Source organism: Falco biarmicus, chromosome 4 (assembly GCF_023638135.1).
Source record: "Falco biarmicus isolate bFalBia1 chromosome 4, bFalBia1.pri, whole genome shotgun sequence".
NCBI classification, from domain to species: Eukaryota; Metazoa; Chordata; class Aves; order Falconiformes; family Falconidae; genus Falco; species Falco biarmicus.
Genome location: NC_079291.1, coordinates 30319275 through 30337126, shown reverse-complemented (window position 1 = coordinate 30337126; position 17852 = coordinate 30319275). Strand labels below are relative to the sequence as shown.

Genomic DNA, 17852 nt, shown 5'->3' with positions numbered 1-17852 from the left:
CGCGCAGCCAGGGCCTCCTCCAGCGGCGGGACAGGTGGCGCTGCCAGCCCCGGGGGCCAGGCCCGGGCCCCGCTCAGCGGGCCGGGCGCGTTCCACCGCCCCGGCGGCCTTCGTAACAGTAGAGGAGGAGAAAGGGGTGCGCGGCGGCCCCAGCCCCGCCCCCGCCCCCACAACGCCGCGGCGAGGCAGCGGGCGCTCGGGGCTCGCAGATAGCGGGTGACTGGCACCGCCGCCGCCCGCGCTCCCAGCCCTCTCCGCGTCTCCTCATTTGCGTGTCTCTACCTTCGTGCCCGGGAGCGGCCAATCGGCGTGTGCAGCAGCGGCCGCCGCCGTCGCTCACCTGCTGCGGCCGCGCCCGCCTGCCGGCGAGGGGCGGGGTGGCGGCTCCTGCTGCGCGGTACCGAGCGGCGGCGGCGCGATGGTGTGCGGGGGCTTCGCGTGCTCCAAGAACTGCCTCTGCGCCCTCAACCTGCTCTACACGGTGCGTGAGGCGAGGCGGCCGGGGGGCGCGGGCTGTCCGGCCGCGTCTCCCCCGCCCGGCGGGTGGCGGGGTGAGGTGGGCTGGGGGCGGCGGCGGGGAGGGGAGGCGGCGGGGCTCGCTCCGCTGCGGGCTGAGGCGGCCTCCTCTCGGCGGGATGGTGCGCAGGGGCTGGGGGGACTCGGAGCCGGGGCCGCCGCTCGCTTGCGGCCTCCAGCTGCGGGCGAGGTGGCACCCGTCTGGCCGGGCTTTGTCACTGCAGAGACGTGGCTCCCCGGGATCAAAATCCAGGGCGGTCTGGGAGCGGGCGGCGGGGCGAGGCTGCCCGTCCGCGGGGAAACCGCATCCCCGGCGGCGGGCTGGGCCGGGCTGCGGAGCGGCGGCGCTGCGGTGCCCTTTTCCCTTGCGTGGAAGGGTCGCTGCACCAAGCCGGGCGCGAGTGAGGAAGGGATCACTTTGTTATTCCTAAGCCAGGGAGTAGCACCGAGAGGTAAGTGCATTTCGGCGAGCGACAAGGCCCCCGGCCCCCTGGTCTTCCCGGGGATGGACCAGGCCGGCGGTAACGTCTGTGTGTGTGAGGGCCAGGGAAATAGTAGTGTAATAAACTGAAATAACTGACTTCTTGGGGAGCATCAGGCAGGTGCCTCGCTTCGCCTCTGCAAGCTGGAGGGCCTGTTTTCAACAGAGAACAATAAAATCTCCAGTTACGGTGTAGCTGCAGGTTTTTTTCCTCATTATCTATTTTAAAATGACACAGAAGCAGCAAGAGACAGGAGTGAGTGCATGTAATGGCTTCCTCTCACAGCTCATCTGGTGAGGTAGTATGTCCTCTAATGTTTCACGTTAACTTTCATGCTTGGGGATGACTTCCAGCAGGCTGAAATTGGGGTCAGCCAGTGCTTGCAGGCAGCGGTGGTGGTGCTTTTCGGAAAGCACTGCCTGATCTCGACTGAGGGCAGGACAGTGGGATAAACAGGTCTAAGGCTGTTCATCAGAACAAGGAGTTCTCGTAGCTGTCGGTTACTGGACCTGACGCTAGTCACCAGGACGAAGCACAAATGGATATAGAAGTGCTTGTGCTGAAGCCAGAGTTGTTGTATTTTTTGGTGTATGAGTGAAAAGTTCCCTCAGAAAAGAGGGAACTTAATATAGGAGAAGCTGTGCTATTGCACGTGCTTCCTTGGAGGAGCTTGCGGAGCGAGTATGTCCCTGAAAAAGTCTGTGGAACATGCTTAGGAAGTCCCTGCTTATACAGCTGTGAAAGTCACCCAGGATCCCTGTGATGCTACGGATCGCCCAAGCTAACCCCAGCCAGAATAGAGGGGAGCAGGCAGGCATTGCCACGTTTGGCAACTGTAGTTGGAGGCAAGGTCAGTGTTTGTAGACTGTCATAATGAAGGTTAGAATAGAATAGCCCAGGTTGGAAGTGACCTCAAAGAATCATCATGGCCAGCTTTTTGTGGGATTGCACCGTCCCAATGGATAGGATACAGGTAAATAGTCCCATCCTGGTTTCTCTTTTCAGTAAACCAGAGGTTAATTTAAGACTTCTTTTTGCCATTGTTGTTACTGTTTCTTTAGTGACAGAGTAGTGAAAGAAATCTGGTTCTTTCTAACCTAATACATGCACAAATCTCATTTTGAGGTCACCTGGATGGTAGGTGTTGTTTTTTTCTCTGAAGACACCATTACTTATTCCTATAGCTACATATTCACCAGGTATAAGAGGTCTGGTAGGCCTTTTGGACATATTTGGCCTCAGCAAGGGTGGGTTGGTCTTTGGGACCTCTGTAGTTTTGTCTGTGATACCTGTACAGTGCACCTGTGACCTTCATCTTGCTCTGATATCTCCTTGAGTCAAATTTACTTTGTGGGTGTCACATGGTATTCTTTCATTTGACCTATGCAGACCACACATTTTTGCTGAAGGGAAGGAATGACTTCTTTGAACTACAGTAACTGGAATATTCAATTGCTATTGCTTGTGTTGTGTATTAATTATAGACGAGTTACAAGACTAATGCTTTAAAATTCTGAGTTGCAGAAATAACATTTAAGGTGTTTAGTTGGCCTGGTGGAGTTGATCTAGCAAACTATGTGGGCTTCTCTGGTCCTTGGCTAGACAAAACCCTAACAATACAAGAATTGGGTTGCAAAAGTGATGAATGATAGGTTTATTTTTTTCCCAGCTGGAAGAAAATACAGAAGACAGAATAAAAACAAGCAAAAGCATCATCTTTTTAAACAATATTAATTCACTGTAATAATTGATGAGAGGGGAGTAGTGGGGGTAAGAAGGGGTATCAGCTCAAATAGGTAACACTCATCGAATGTTTTTCTAGCTAGCATTGATGTGGCTGTATCACATTCTTGAAAGAAATAAACGCTTAGAACTGTATATTGGGGGTTACAGTTTATACTCCGTTTTTCTTTAAAAGACTTCTAGAATAGGATATTGGAGCTTAATTTTCTTTTTATTTTATTTTTATTTTATTTTATTATATTTCTTTTTATTTTATTTTTCTATTGCTGTCTATTGCATATTACTTTTTATGGTAGTACACCAAGAAAAATACACGTCCTGGCGGTAATAAATCAGTTACTGGTTTAAGGCAAGAAACCAGAAACCCACTAACCTAATTGCTTATTTAATGTTCTTTTTGGATGGTACTTTGCTAATGACTTTTGGTTCTTCTCTGGTCTAAGTTAATGTCCTTAGGGCCTGATTCTATTTTAAAATGTATTTTACATGAGTAATTCTGACATCTATGCTGAATCTTGCTGACTTCAGTATGATTTCTTATAGGAAGAGTCAAGAAGAATAATTGAGAGTATTTATTGATTCTGTGTATATAATTATGTGTACTTGCCAGAATGAAGTCTGACATGGAAGAAATGTCTGTATACAAGGACCTTTAAGATACTAGCCTTGGGTTTCTGTCAAATTTTGTCTGTCTTTATTCAGTCATACTTATATTTCCCATCAAATGGCAAACCCATACAAACTGTTTAAAATGTCTGTCCACAGAATTCAGCCAAATTCAAGGATGTGTATGTAATTTAAGGCTTCTAATCTTCCAGGTATGAGAACCCTAGATGCTGGCTCCACCAGTATTTGTTCACGTTAACCAGACAAGGATTTCCTTAGGTAGACAGTGTTCCTTCCAAGGAGGTCTTGAGTAATTGTGTTGAAGTATGAACAGTTGATTTGTTATTTCAAATCAGATTTTCAGAACGGAAAGGGAAATTCCTAAGCGCTAATTAGTGGTGAAAGATTGGGTGGTAGCTGGGCCACAGATACTTAAATTTAAAAAAAAAAATAGTCAGTTCATTTGGATGGTGTGTGCTGGTTTTGTCACCCAAGCAGCTACTTAATTATTGCTGTAGCAGCAAACATGAACTGTTGGTAAGTAAACATCTCACATTTGTTTTGATGAGCAGGCTTTCAGTTTTTCTTACACCTAGAGTGGCTGTTTGAAATTAAAACACAGGGTACCTTTACCATTAAAGTGTGTATTTTTTAGTGGCACAGAGTTCATTCCACAAAATCATCCACATTTCCTCAGAACACTTTAAAGTACCTTGTCAAAGTAATGTACTTTTTCTATGACTTTGTTCTCTGAACCTGTTTTTTTGATTGTCTATGAAATGTCCTGGTTTTTGCATCCATTTTCAAGCACTGTATTTGAAAGTTGTTAGTTTCTTTTTTCCTATCGCTGCCTGTTCTCTGGATGCAGCAATTATTGGAGGTGTAGTTAGTGCATTTGTGCTTTCTGCCCTCTATCAAAATTGCTTTGCCTGTATTATGGGAGTGTGAAAGGTGAGTGCAGAAATTTTCAGGTTTGGACAATGTGTGCTTGACATCATAGGGTTTTTAATAACATTCGTCTTGAATACAGAGTTTCCGTTGCAAAGGAGTGAGCATTCTGCATCTTCCATGCAAGTGTGCTAGCTCCATCTGTCTTTTTGCTGCATGGGGGAAACCTGGTGTTAGAGGCAGGGCGAACATGTGGATATTCCTATGGAAAGGGGATGTGACTGTTTCCTGCATTGTCTGATAATTCCTGACTGCTGTAGTGGCTATACGGAGCCAGGTACAAGCAGACAGGAATTAGAGAAACACAGTTCTTGCCTTATGCAGCAATTTCATGAACCTGTGATCTCTGAGTTCAGTTCTGTTTTGGTTTGTATAAGTTTGTTTTACTGTAAGAAGTGACCAGTAAATAGCCTGCTGTTTGCTGTGTCTGACAGTCTTTAGTCAGCATTTAAGAGTGCAGAGTCAAAAGTTTGCCCCAGTGCTAGCCTGTGCTGGGCTGGTCTAGCTCGGCATCCTAACTGGGTGCTTGGCAAGTGGGACAGGTTGTCTGTAAGTTATTTCTGTCATTCTCAAGGACATTTTGAAGGCAGCAGTATAAGCTGTACTATCTAGTCTTGACACGTAAATTAAAGTGGTACAGAAGCTCCCAGGTGTGTGGCAGGGAAGGTTAATGTTGGTCATGTCAATTTAGTCTTGCATTTGGCCTTTTTGTTTTGTTTTGCATTCATTGGCTTTGGGGGAAGGTTTCTATGCTCACGCTTGAGAGCATGAAAGGGCGGCTACAGCCAAAACATGGATCTACAAGACCTTTTGTCAGTGCTTGGGAATACCCTCAGCTGTACTGTCTGTCAGTTTGTAGCCAATGTGACAGCGGTTTGTGGTAGCAGGTGGGAACTGAGACATGTACTGGGTCCATAGACCAGATATGAGTGGGTTTTGTTGTTTGACTTGCCTTGTGCAGAGTGCATAGTGGCATTTAGAGCTAGGAAGGCAGACACTTTCATGAAGGAACTGGAGAACAACAGGGCACAGAAGAAGGAGGCTGTATGGAGCTTGGCATGTTTTGATACCACTGATGTTTTCAGCCATCCTAGTGGTGCAGATGACAGTTATTGAGAAGCCCTTTGAATGTCTTGTAGCCTTGTAGCTTAATTTATTAGTTGTGATCTAATCTAATCAGTTTTGTGTTGAAGGAGATACATGTGTGGAAGAAGGGTATGTGGGATCATCGGGCTTCCTGAAAATGTTTCATAGCTTCTTAAAAAACAATAAACAAAAAAGGAAGCAAAAATAAATATTTTAGAACATAATTGTTCCTGATACACAGCAGAAAGCTTTCATTTCCAAAGATCAGGGAGTACGAAATAGGTTAAATCTCTGCCATTTTAATGTGGAAGGACCTTGTTACACGTCAAAACCAACTTGACCGTAAGTGCTGGCCAGTGCCATGAAGAACTCTGAAGTAGGCCTGAAACAGAAAGAACTGGCTTTCATGATAACAGGAATTCTGCCTTTCACAGAAATTACTTGTTCCACGTGATGTGTCTCAAGGCTGTTCAGTAACCAGACTACTGATAACTTCATTTAAATAAGGCACCTAAGGGTGGAAGGTTTTGCATTCTGTTAGAAATCCTTTGGAGGTACCCAGAGTTTTCCTTACTGCTCAGCCTTTATTTTGCTTTCAGCAAAGCTGAACAAGTACTGTAAGGAGACAAGGTTGCTTACAGGTTGGCTAGCTCACAGCTGTGATAGAAATCAATTTAGTCTAAACTTGCTAAAGGTGTACCACTATATACTGCCACTTATTTTAATGTGGTGGTTTTAGATGAAGTGCAGGGATCCAGGAGAGTTGTGTTCTAGAGTCTCTGTGGCTGTGCAGAAATGGTTGGCCCAGTTGAAAGGCAGGGTGGTGGCGATCTCTACCTTCGAAGTATATACCATTTGAGGTTTAAAATTTAAAGCCCCCTTAAAGAAGTGGAAGATGAACTTAAATGTGGAGAGAGAAGTTAGGGAGGATGTGTTTCTTCATGTGTGTAATCTCTCTGGTTTTAGTTCCTGTTCTATACCCAGCCTGACACGTAGTCTGTAAATACTTCCTTTGCTGGTACCAGTGTAAAGGCTCTATAGTCTCTTTATCTGGGAATGGTGAGGCTGTATTTCTTGACATGTAAGTTCTGAAATGCAGTTTTTACTAACTCCCTTTTGGGCTGAGCCTACAAGAAAACAGTGGGAAAACAAACTTCTGCATATGACTTCCTTCTTTGTGAGCAGTCCAAGCTAGTTGCAATACTGAATAGTTGCTAGTTAAAACAGCACATTTGCTTGTGGATTGTTGTTGAAGGAAGGAGGAACTGGTCTGGGTATTTGCATTGTTTCTCAGTGGCATGGTCTAGAGAAATAACTCATCAGTGTCATGTTTTCTTCTTGTAATGTTGACTCCTTGTGGATAAATACACAAAGGGTAAGTGTGAAGAGAAATACTTTTTTCCAGTACAGGAGCAAGGGTAATGAGCAGCTGTGTGCACAGGAGAACTTGGATTTAAAGAATAGGGCAATTTAAGAGTTTTTGGAGGTTTTTTTTGATAGGAGTAGTAATTCATGCAGCAGTAAGGGGAAAGAGAACCCTGACAAGTATTGTAAAGGCTAATGCTTTAATCATGTTAATGAGAAATTAACCGGAAAACAGGGCAGTCAAACTTGTGATGACTTCATCTCTGTGACAAAGACATTCTTTGACTCTAAATTAATTTTTAAATATCTCTGAAGTTCAAGTGTGTGTGTGTGTGTGTGTGTATATATATATAAATATATAATGGAAATCACTTAAAGTGGAGTCTGATCCATTCCAATGTTCTTGAACTTACAGTCCCTAAAATTTTTCTGGTAGAGGTGCTGATAATGGAGTAACATTTTGTCTGTTGGTAATATGCTTGATTTCCTTAAATATTTTTTTTTACTCTTTATAAAAACTGCTCAATCTCATAGTGAAAACTACTGTCTGTTCTTCACTTAGGATTTGTGCTACCTGTAGGTTGGTTCCGGTAAAGCATTTACTTAACCTCAAAATTGATGCGTTTATATGTAGAATTATGCTAAGCCTGAGTTTGCGTGTGTGCTTTTTAAATAAGGTTGCTAGCTAGGGTTTGTATTGATGGGAAACACAGTATGTAGTAAATGAGGATATTAAGTTTAAAATATTAGCTGTCACCCCCCCGCCACATGCACACAGTTCCCATGGGTTTACGTTGCTTTTTTGGTTTGCAGACACTGTGTGTTTATAGCATGTTTCCGTGGGACAAATTGTTCCAGCTTGAGACTGTAATAAATTCTTTTGCTCTTAATACCTGTTGGCTTGTCCCGGTGGTTTTGAAGCTGTTTAAGTGCTTCTTCAGAATCATTCATTGCTCTTTTACTGGGGGACCTTACTGCTTTTAAGAAGGTGTTTTGTTGGTATGGGGTTTAGGAGATATTTAGTGAGCTAGATGGTACAGAACAGTCCTTGCGTAGTGCTAAATCTGTCTCTTATCTGCCTGTTAGAACTCTGATTTTTGATGTGGAGAGTGGCAAAATTTTTGCAGTGGAAGAGCTGGCTGTGGTGTGTGGGAGTGCTGGTTGGAAGGGACTTCTGGGGCTCGCTCATTTGTCCAGGCTCCTGCTCACAGTGGGATTATGACTAATACTTGTCAGCTGTGGCTTTGTCTACTGAGTCTGGAAAACCTCTGAGAACAAAGATTATCACCCGAGTATGGCACCAGACCACCTTGCAGCTGTTTTTTTCTAATGTCCAGTCTGAACCTCCAAAGCTGTTACTTGTGAAGCTGAGAACACTGCCTCCGTTGCTGTTGCAAATCGCCTCCAGCTTCAGTTGCTATTAGACTATCCCTAGGCAGCTTCTCTGTTAGACTAAACCAACACAGCTCCATCACCTGCTTCTCAAACATCACCTGCAAGGCTCCAGGCCATTTCCAGGTTCTCAGATTCCTTTTTGACCTGGGGGACTTGAAATAGGACACAGTATTTGAGCTGCAGTCTCACTAGCGTTGTTTTCTTTGAGTACACTCCTCTTGGCTTTCCCTGTTTGCAATGAGAACACACTCTTGGCTCATACTCAGCTTGGCAACCAGTTTGATCTCCAGATCTATCTCAGTAGGGCTGTTGTTCAACCAGTTTGTTCCCAGGCTCCCCGGAAGCACCTCAGGAGCAGAATTTTGCACTTTATGAGGTTCCTGTTGGCTTATTCCTCAAGTTTATCAAGGTCTATCTGAGTTTAATATATTTGGAGAGTTGATCATTCTTCCTTGTTTAGTATCATCCACAAATTTTCTGAGGATTTATTCTGTCTTATCACCCAGGTTGCTGATGAAGATACTGTGTAATATTGGCCTTGTATCAGCCTTTGTGGTGTTCCTTACCTGCTACCAGCTGGATGATGAGCCATCAGCTGCTACCCTTGAAGCTCAAGCAGTCCAACCTATTGTCATTCAGTCTAACTGGTCATTTCTCCAACCCAATCTTTTCAGCTTATGAGACTGCTGTGGGAAACCAGATCAGTCCTAATCACTAAAAACTGAACTGTGATTTCATACATTTCTGATAGATGTACCAAGCAAAAATCTGAAGTGTTGGTAACCAAGACTAACTTTATGTAAGTCAACTCATATACATAAAATGAAGTTTCACATATACTTTCAATCTTCCAGTGATGATGCTGTTTTCTTCAGGGGAATCTGGTGCTGTGAAATGTCATTTCAGAAAAAGAAAATGTGACATTCAGAAGCTCTGTAGACAGTCCTTTTTCCTTTATTTAACAGAAATAAAGGAACTTTTTTTTTTTTTACTTTTTTTGTAAGTAAATAAAGCTTATCCATTTAGAATGTACATATTACTCATTTAAAAGTATGGCTACTAAGTACTTTTGTTTCAAGTACATTTTACTACAGAGTCTTAGCAGCTTCACTTTTAGAAATACTTCATCTAAATCCTTTTGTTCCAAAACACTGAAATAAGCCCTGTAGAGCAGTCATTTCTAGTGGCTGAACAGTGCCTAATGCTATGAGCCTTGCATTGTTTTACAGACTTCTAAAACCTCTTCCCCAAGCAGCTTACATTATTTTTCCTGCTTGTAGTAGTATGTTTACTTTAGTTTTTCACATTATGGCACTATATATATGTGTGTGTGTTACGTATAGTTTTACTGCTCAACATTCAGATAGTCCAATCCAAACCTGAAAATGAAGGAATAACCATGATTTCATCTTTACATCAACATGCTGAGGAGTCAGGAACTTAATACTGAATCTGTTTCTAGAATGGTTTGTAAACCTGCCATCTCCAGTTTTGAAACATGAAGTCAGTTTTCCATTAGTTTAAATGGCCAGAATTGGAGTAGCTTATAGTTACTTTTATCTAAATCATGTATCTGCCTGACTGGATACAGCATTTTCACTTAGCTTGTCAAGCAGAGCCCAGTAGCCTGGATCTGTGATCATACTGAATTTCCAGATGTTTTAAGGAATTGGATAATGGACAACTTTGTCATGTGAAAAGAGAAAATACAGCCTTGATATTATGGAGGTAAAGCTTGAAAATGAGACTGATAGCTCTAAAACTGGAATGTGATCAAAAGAGAAACTGAACTATTTTATGATACTTCATTTTTCAAAGTCGGTCACACAATTCCTGAACATCCAGGGTTCAAGAATGGGTTTAAAGGCCAGAGAGGCTTCTTTTCAACTGGAAAACCATGGCAGTTCCAGATTCATAATGTGTCTGCCAGAAAAACTTCTTGGGCCAGGGGGTCATGGTAATAGCTTTTAGTGCCATACGCACTCATTTCTTGTACATATTGTCAGAATAATGGATGCTGGGATGAGTAACAGCAGCAAGAAACCAGTACCCTGCAGTTCACACACTGCATTTATCCAGTAGGTGTTTTAGGCACAGATATTGTTCAAGTCTCTTCTTTTGATTTTGATACTTCAAGACTGAAAGTAATTGCATCAAATTGGGTTAGACCTCTTATGAAATGAGGAAAGAGCTGAACAAATACAGTTTTTGGTGTCCTGGAGGCAGATTGGTGAAAATAAAGATTGACACTCATAGCTCAGGCAGAAGGAAGAAGTATTGGTGAAAATCATTAGGGACAAAGTTTTTTTGCTTTTCTTTGTTAATTGAGATTTGTCATTGCCTTTGAGGTTTTTTTATGAGGTAACACTTTGAAGAGCTGTTTACTGGCAGTGTGACCTCCGTGCTTTTAAGTTGGTGCAGAGTATGGGACGTCAGCCAGCACCTTCTGACTGGAAACTGGGTTATGTGATTTCTTTTGTTGTTCACTTCTGATGCTTACGTGGGAAAATAAATCTTCCCGGTAGTATGACATGAAGAAATATAGTGAATGGGCATAGATCAGACCAGGTAGGTTTTGCACATAACTGTCTGATTAGCAAGGCTAATTTTTAACATGATGACATCAGGAATGTGCAGTGTGCATTCAGAAAATCTGTCTGTGGCTGAGCCAAGGCTTCTTGTTTTGTTTTACTTTTTATTTCTCCCCTCTTCATAATTTAGTTTCACTACAGCTTGGCCTGGTGTTTTGGTTTTAAATAAACATGGTGGTTAAGGCTTTTTGTTTAAGAGAAAGAAAGACAAATGTGAATTAATCCTAAAACTCTACTGCTACTGAAGAATTGCTTGAAATTGTATATTGTTCTTTTGTCTGTCCTTGTGGTGAGAGAGAGGTGTAGGTATAACAAATACCTTCCTTTTCTTCTTGCAGACTCATAAATTTCTTATGTGGTTTACTGGCTTTTGGTAAAAATATTTTTTGAGATGTGTTCTTCCGTGAACACACAAAAAACCACCCACTGTATTTTGATCTTGATAAGCATCACCACTTGTTTTACTAGCTTTCTTGATGTTATTTTAGAGTTCCGTGTTTCAAAAGCAGCATTACATAGCTCAGTTTTCTAAGATGTACTTAAGCTGAAAAAATATACAGATGTATTTGGTATTAAAATCAACAAAAATGCCCTGCTGTAGGGTAAATATACTGAAATAAGTTGGAAATGTCCTCTTTTTTTTTTTCTTCCCCATCCCTCAGGGTAAGTAGTAAAACATCATGAGGTGCATCTTGTTTGAATGGCAACTGGTGAGCAAGTGTAGGTGCTCACTCTGTGTTTTCTGTTGAATAAAGCCAAGTGGCTGGACTAGACCAAATGCTTACAGTTTTGTTGTTGTTTTTTTTTTTTTAATAATGATACAATTTCTGGGTATATTTTGGTGAGGTCATGGTTTTGGGAGGTTAAAATTTGCATGTTGAATCAGTGTTTATTTAACAGAGAATGTAATGGGTGGTAGATTACACATAGGTTTAACTGTTTCAAGCAAGAGAGTATTAGGCATCTTGTGTATTGGACATCTGGATTGGCTTTGCTGCTTCCCTCATGCTGTACCTCATTACAGATTTCTCTGCAGCTTTTCATGTTGGAATTTTTTTTTCTTCTGTGTTTTTGGCATGGAAACAGGAAAGGCTGGAGTTTCCTGCCTGTATAAACAATAAATCCGAGTAAACTAACTGGGACAGATTCTGCCTGCCTTCCTTGAATACCATCTTTAGAAGGAAGGAAATGACGTAAGAGTGTTTTGGGTATTGGAATAGGATTGACTTCATAGCGGAGCTATTTTCTTGAAGAAATATGTAGCAGAGACAGGGCACCTTTATTGTTTTACTACATGAAGTCCTTGAGATACAGATCTAAAAAGTGTTTTTGTGTGATCTTGCCAACTGTTGTGTTACATCATCAACTGTAGAATTAATACAGCTGTATTCCTGATTACAGTAAATTTTGGCAAAGTGGGCTTTTTTTATGTATGTGGAGCTCTATGTTCTATTTTCTTTAAATACACTCCTTCTGTTTCAGAAAGCATTTGGAATTTTCATTCTTTCATTCTGTGAATTAAAGCTGAATGAGCTAATGGTTTTTAGCTTATTTGTTGGTTCTGTTATAATCCGCGCTTCAATTTAATGTCTCTATTCAGTCACAGATAATGCAACATGACTTGACTTTGTAGGTAGATTAAGTTGTAACAGTTCCACATTAACAGTGTTGAAGAACATGCGTTCCTTAAAGCATCTGGAACTGAAGTTACCTCTGTGATGAAGTGGAGGATTGGTTTATTTAGGCTTGTGCTGCTTCTCTTCTCACTGAAAAGAAAAATTGTACCTTTCTAATAACAACTTTAATGTAAAGAATGTAGCTGTGTGTAGGTTGACTCTTAATATGCAGACTAACTTTTTTTTTCTCTTCCCTCCAGCTGGTAAGCCTGCTGCTGATTGGAATTGCGGCATGGGGAATTGGCTTCGGCCTCATCTCTAGCTTCAGAGTTGTTGGAGTGGCAATTGCAGTAGGAATCTTCCTCTTCCTTATTGCCTTAGTTGGATTGATCGGTGCGGTGAAACATCATCAAGTACTGCTGTTCTTTGTATCCTTTTGATGCATTACATGCATTGCAGCTTGGTTCAAGCCATGTAAACAACCTGGTCTGTCAGCTGAGACTGATGTGGAAGGTGCTTCAGAAACAGAACAGAAATTCACAATCTTATTTTGGGCAAATGTAGGCTACATTAAACTTCCTTCCCATGTAACTTTATTCCAGCTTCTTTTTTTTCTCCCTTGTTTGTGCTCTGAAGACAGAAGTTTTCATGTCTCCTCTTTTTAAAAATTAAAATAATTCAAATTTTTGAGGGCTTTTTGTGGTGGCTCACTGTGTCGCAGGTGCCTCTTACTGTATGCTCAACCCTACACCAAGCTAGAGTATGTGAACTATTAATGTTTAACAGTAGAAAAGGGTGGTATTTCCAGATAGTGAGCTGGTCGTAGCTGGCAGGAGAGTGCATTGTTGGTAATACAGCCTGTCAAGAAGCACTTTCTTTTCATACCTAGTCTTTAATTGCGAACCCAGACTGTAAATGAGTGCAGACCTTCTCAGTATGTTTTCCTGCCCCTTTGTGCACACCAACAGTGTGTATGCAGTCTGTGGTGCTGCCTTGCATAACAAAATCAGCCTGTTTGGATGAGAAAAGAGATTTATTCGATAAAACTGTTTATTTTTCTGGTTATGGTCTATGAATAAATAGTGACCTCCACTTTACAAACCATTTAATTCTGTGAGTTACGTATTTACCTCTGAACACAGCAGCCAGATTGTGAAGGCAGTGCTTGACTTTCAAAACGTCATCTTTAGTATCGCAGTTTGTTCTTTTTGTTTTACACTGTCTTCAGATGCATTAGTTCAGAAGTGTGTGAGGCTGTGTTCCAAAAGGAACTTTCACTTTTTTTTACATTTAGGCTAAAGTTATCTTTTTGTAATTAAGTATCTTTTGTAATTTTGTAATTGAAGTATCTTGTAATGACAACATGAGTCCCTAAAGCTGGAGAAATTGGCTGTAGACTTTTCTCTCTGAAACCTCCTCTTATTAACGTTTCTGCTCATGCTGTCTTGCTAGGCAAGAAACACCTAACCCAGAAATAACAGCTATGTATAGTAGTAGCCAGAAAGAGGCAATACATGGTGATTGAGGTCTGCGAACATTATTTGGGTCATCTTTTCCACATCCAGTGAGAATTCACTTCTATAGTTCTTTTATTTTAAAGCACTTACTGTTATCCAGTGAAATAAGGAATACCGTTAGGCATATGTGTTATAAAAGCAAAATTAATTTGAGAGTATATCCTTAACTATTTCCAGTACATGATTATTCTTTTGCTAGTCTTTATTGTCCAGTTTTCTGTCTCCTGTGCCTGTTTGGCACTAAACAAGGAACAGCAGGTAAGTTTCCTGACTTCTCAGTTAATCTATAGCATAATACTGTAAATACGTATGTTGTACATACATGCACACATATTTATATATAGTCTTCCACAAAATGGAGAGAGGCTATTCTAAGAAAAGCAACATTATCCTTTTAATTAAGTACTAGAATTAGGCAGTGCTTGGCTGTAGTAGCTAGAAGGAAATAACATCTGAGTCCTAAAGTGACTTTCAGCTGTCTTTTTAAAAAAAAAAATAATAATTAATTTGGTTTTAAGCTTCCTGCCTAGGTTTAGGGTCACAAGCGTAGGAGCATGATATATTGGCTATGTCATGTGTTCAGCAATTCCAGATAAGCTGATGAAATCTACAGTAATCATAATGTAAAGATGATAAAGCCACTGAATTGTTCTTGTGTAACTGAAAAAGTTAACTACATTAAGAACAGAGGTGACCCTTAAATGTGAAAGTAAAACCAGCTTCCATGAGGTATGGAGACTTAATTCTTACCGCATAAGAAGTGGGCAAAAGTACAGTGGGTAAATAATCAGCTTTTACATGTAAACACACTTTTTGTTTAAAGTCTGAGGAGTCCCAGTTAGATTAGCTGCATGTCCCATTACTAGTGCTCTTGTATTTAGGAAAAAGGAAGGAAGAAAATTAATTACAACCGTGAATGTGCTGCTGCTAAGTGCTGCTGTTTCGTTGGCTACACAGGCTGTTTGAACATTCAAGTTATTCTTTAATGTATTATCCTTTTAGACTTCAGGATCTGAAGGTTTTAGTTAGGGAATTTTCAACTTGGTCTAGTGTATTGGTTTCCAGTGAAATGCAAAACAGCTCAATTAACATGTGTTTGCTTATGCCTTCTAGAGTCAACTTCTAGAGGTGGGATGGAATAACACTAACAGTGCGAGAACAGATATTGAGAGAAATCTGAATTGTTGTGGATTCAGAGTTTTTGATCAGAATGAAACCTGCTCCTCTGTAAGTGTTTCAAGTGTGAAAAAACTTCTTCTCATTCTGTTTGTTTGAAAATGTACAATTGTTTTTGTAGTGTCAGAAAGCAGAGCTTTTTAACAAATGTGTAAAGTAGTTGTTAACAATGATACTAAGCTCTTTTGTTAACTTATTTGAAGTGTAATCACAAAGCACCCTGCAAAGGTTGTACCCCATTGTTATTTGTATGCTTGCTTTTCTGGAGTCCTTTAAAACTGCTAGAGTTTTTTTCATGCCTGGCAGTCTTTTAGAGGGCTAGCTAGGTGCTTTCAGTCAATGAAGTGTCATCAGACAAGGGAGTGCAAATTCTCTGTATCTGCTACAGGATTGTTTTAAAAGTCGCCAGTGTCAACCATGTGCACCGATAATAGAAGAATATTCTGGAATGGTGCTGACATTTGTTGGAGGCATAGGACTTTTCTTCAGTTTCACAGAGGTGAGTAGGAGGTTAGAAAATGCAGTGTTTTTTCCCCAATTTTAAGGCATTGTTTTAGGAAGCAATTAATTTTAGGAGGTTTATTACAGGAACTTTCAGTACTATCTCAGGAGTCAAATAATTAGATCAAATTTTTCTAGGCTGTCAGCTTGCTGAAGTCTGCCAGGAGGAGGGCTTGTCTTTATTCAACACTGGGAGTTCTTGCATCTTTGTTATTTATACTACAAACTGCAACTAGATACCACATTAAAATGTGGTGCTGTAAACTGTTAAAGTTTTGCAGAAAGTTAGCTGTTCAGGTTTACCATTCTTCAAACATAATTAAAAGTGTGCCATTACTTTACCTTGTTTCCCTGTTCTTCTGCCTACACTCCCCGCTCCCCCCCCCCCCCCCCCCCCCCCAGGTCATTTGGGCCTTTTTTATTTGGGGATTGTTTTTTTTTTTGTGTATGCCTTCTGTAATGCAAAGATACAGTTTCATGATGAGTGAAATGTACTTTAAACATCAGGTTAAAAAGGTCTTTGAGTCTTTGCTTTGGTACCCAGATGGTACTGGGTACTGGCTTTATTGAGCAGTGGATAAAAACCCTCAGAGCAGGTCTTTCATAACCCCACAGTAAAGCATGTGAAAATACTCCTCCTGCTCTATAGTGCAGTTTTGAGAAGGTTTGTAGGTACTACAGCAACTTAAGTAGAATCACTCTGACTTCTGCCCTCAATTTCTTTATTAAAAATGCGAAGCTGCTGAGAGGTTGGGGGGAATAACAAGATTTGAAAATGTACTAGAAAAATAGCCTCATAATTAAGTGGTAACTGTAAAATAAAACAATTTGGAGGATTTATCATTGCACTAAAACCAGGTTTATTATTACTTACAATTTGGGGAAGGGGCAGAATAATTTAACACTAGACATGCCTATGGAAAATATCTTGCATTGCAGATAAAGTGTTGGGGTTTTTGTTTGTTGCTAGCTATGAATACTTTCTGAGAAGGTGTATTCTTTTTCTAATTAAGAAAGCTGGTGTGTGGTGCCATTTTAGCAACAGTAAAATATCCTAAATTTGCATACTCAGAATTGTCAGGATTTTATGTTTAAAACAAATAGAAGATGGGGTGGAGACCGCCTGCTTAATAATATCTTTGTGTTTTGTTTTCAGATTCTGGGAGTCTGGCTGACTTATAGATACAGGAACCAAAAGGATCCTCGTGCAAACCCTAGTGCATTTCTTTGAGTTTATAAATGACTGAATCTTGTCTCTGCACCCTCTGCTTCAAAATGCAGATTCTCTGTAGTTTGATATTTGTCCATAATAGGGATTCTACATGTACCCAAAATAAAACGTTACGAGAAATTTGTAGTTTTCGTATTTAATTTCCCACTATTTTTCTTCTGAGAATCTGTCTTGAAGTAGACCGGTGTATTTAGTAGCTGGGCAGAGTCAAACTGCTGCTCTGAGCTTGTTAAATAACTCTGGTAAGACTTTGGTAATTGATGTGGTGAACTCTACATAGTGGGTTTTATAGCACTACTGGTATCCAAAAAAAGCCACAAGTATTTTCTGCTGTATTCATTGATTACAAAAAATTCACAGTTGCTCATTAAAATGATGAAAATACATGGTGGATGGTTGGACTGTATGATTTGATTAGGCTTTAGGTTGAACTCTAGTCAACTTTTTTGTCTTAATAATGGTCTCCCACTTTCCTATTAAGTTAAAAATAGAAGCGAAAGATACTGTTTTCTGTAGTGCACGTAAGTGTGTGTTAATGACCACTGTTGTCTTCACTCCTTCCCTTCCCTGTTTGTTTTGAATTTCTGGTAGCTTTAGCATTTTGTTGAGAATAAAAATAAATCTTTTTGGTTATTAGTGGATATCTTCACTATGAAAACTATGAATGAAGAAAGCCAGGAGAATGTGATCTGCAGCTGATTAACTTGAAACTTTTTTTCTTTGACAAGTGAATGAAGTTTGGTATTTGCACAACATCAGAATCAATAGTGGTCTGTCAACTTTAATGTAAGAAACTTTGTCTGGAAAATTGTTGTACAGCTATTTTTTCAGATGGTGTAAAATTATTGCTGTAATAACTCAGCAGTGTATATTCCTCTGTCGTCCAGCTAACAGTCTTGGTTTCATGAGATGTGTAAAAAAGAAAAAAGTTGTGGGTTTTTTTTTTTTTTTAAAAGTGACAGTTTCCAGTAGTTCGTTTGTTTTTCTTTCTAAAGAAAAGAATTGAAGTTAGAACTGTACATTGTCATGTAGTGTAAGTGTTGCTGAGCAGAAGGAAGGCACAGTCTCTCTTCCAACCT

At 40.7% G+C, this 17852-nt stretch overlaps 1 protein-coding gene across 1 annotated transcript; it reads left to right on the top strand.

Moving 5' to 3' along the window:
• Positions 1-172: 172 nt before the first annotated feature.
• Positions 173-17159, top strand: TSPAN13 (tetraspanin 13). Its single transcript, XM_056334038.1, has 6 exons — positions 173-481; positions 12609-12776; positions 14043-14123; positions 14979-15092; positions 15430-15540; positions 16699-17159. The coding sequence occupies exons 1-6, from the start codon at positions 419-421 to the stop codon at positions 16771-16773; spliced, it is 612 nt and encodes a 203-aa protein (XP_056190013.1). The 5' UTR covers positions 173-418; the 3' UTR covers positions 16774-17159.
• The last annotated feature ends 693 nt before the right edge of the window (positions 17160-17852 follow it).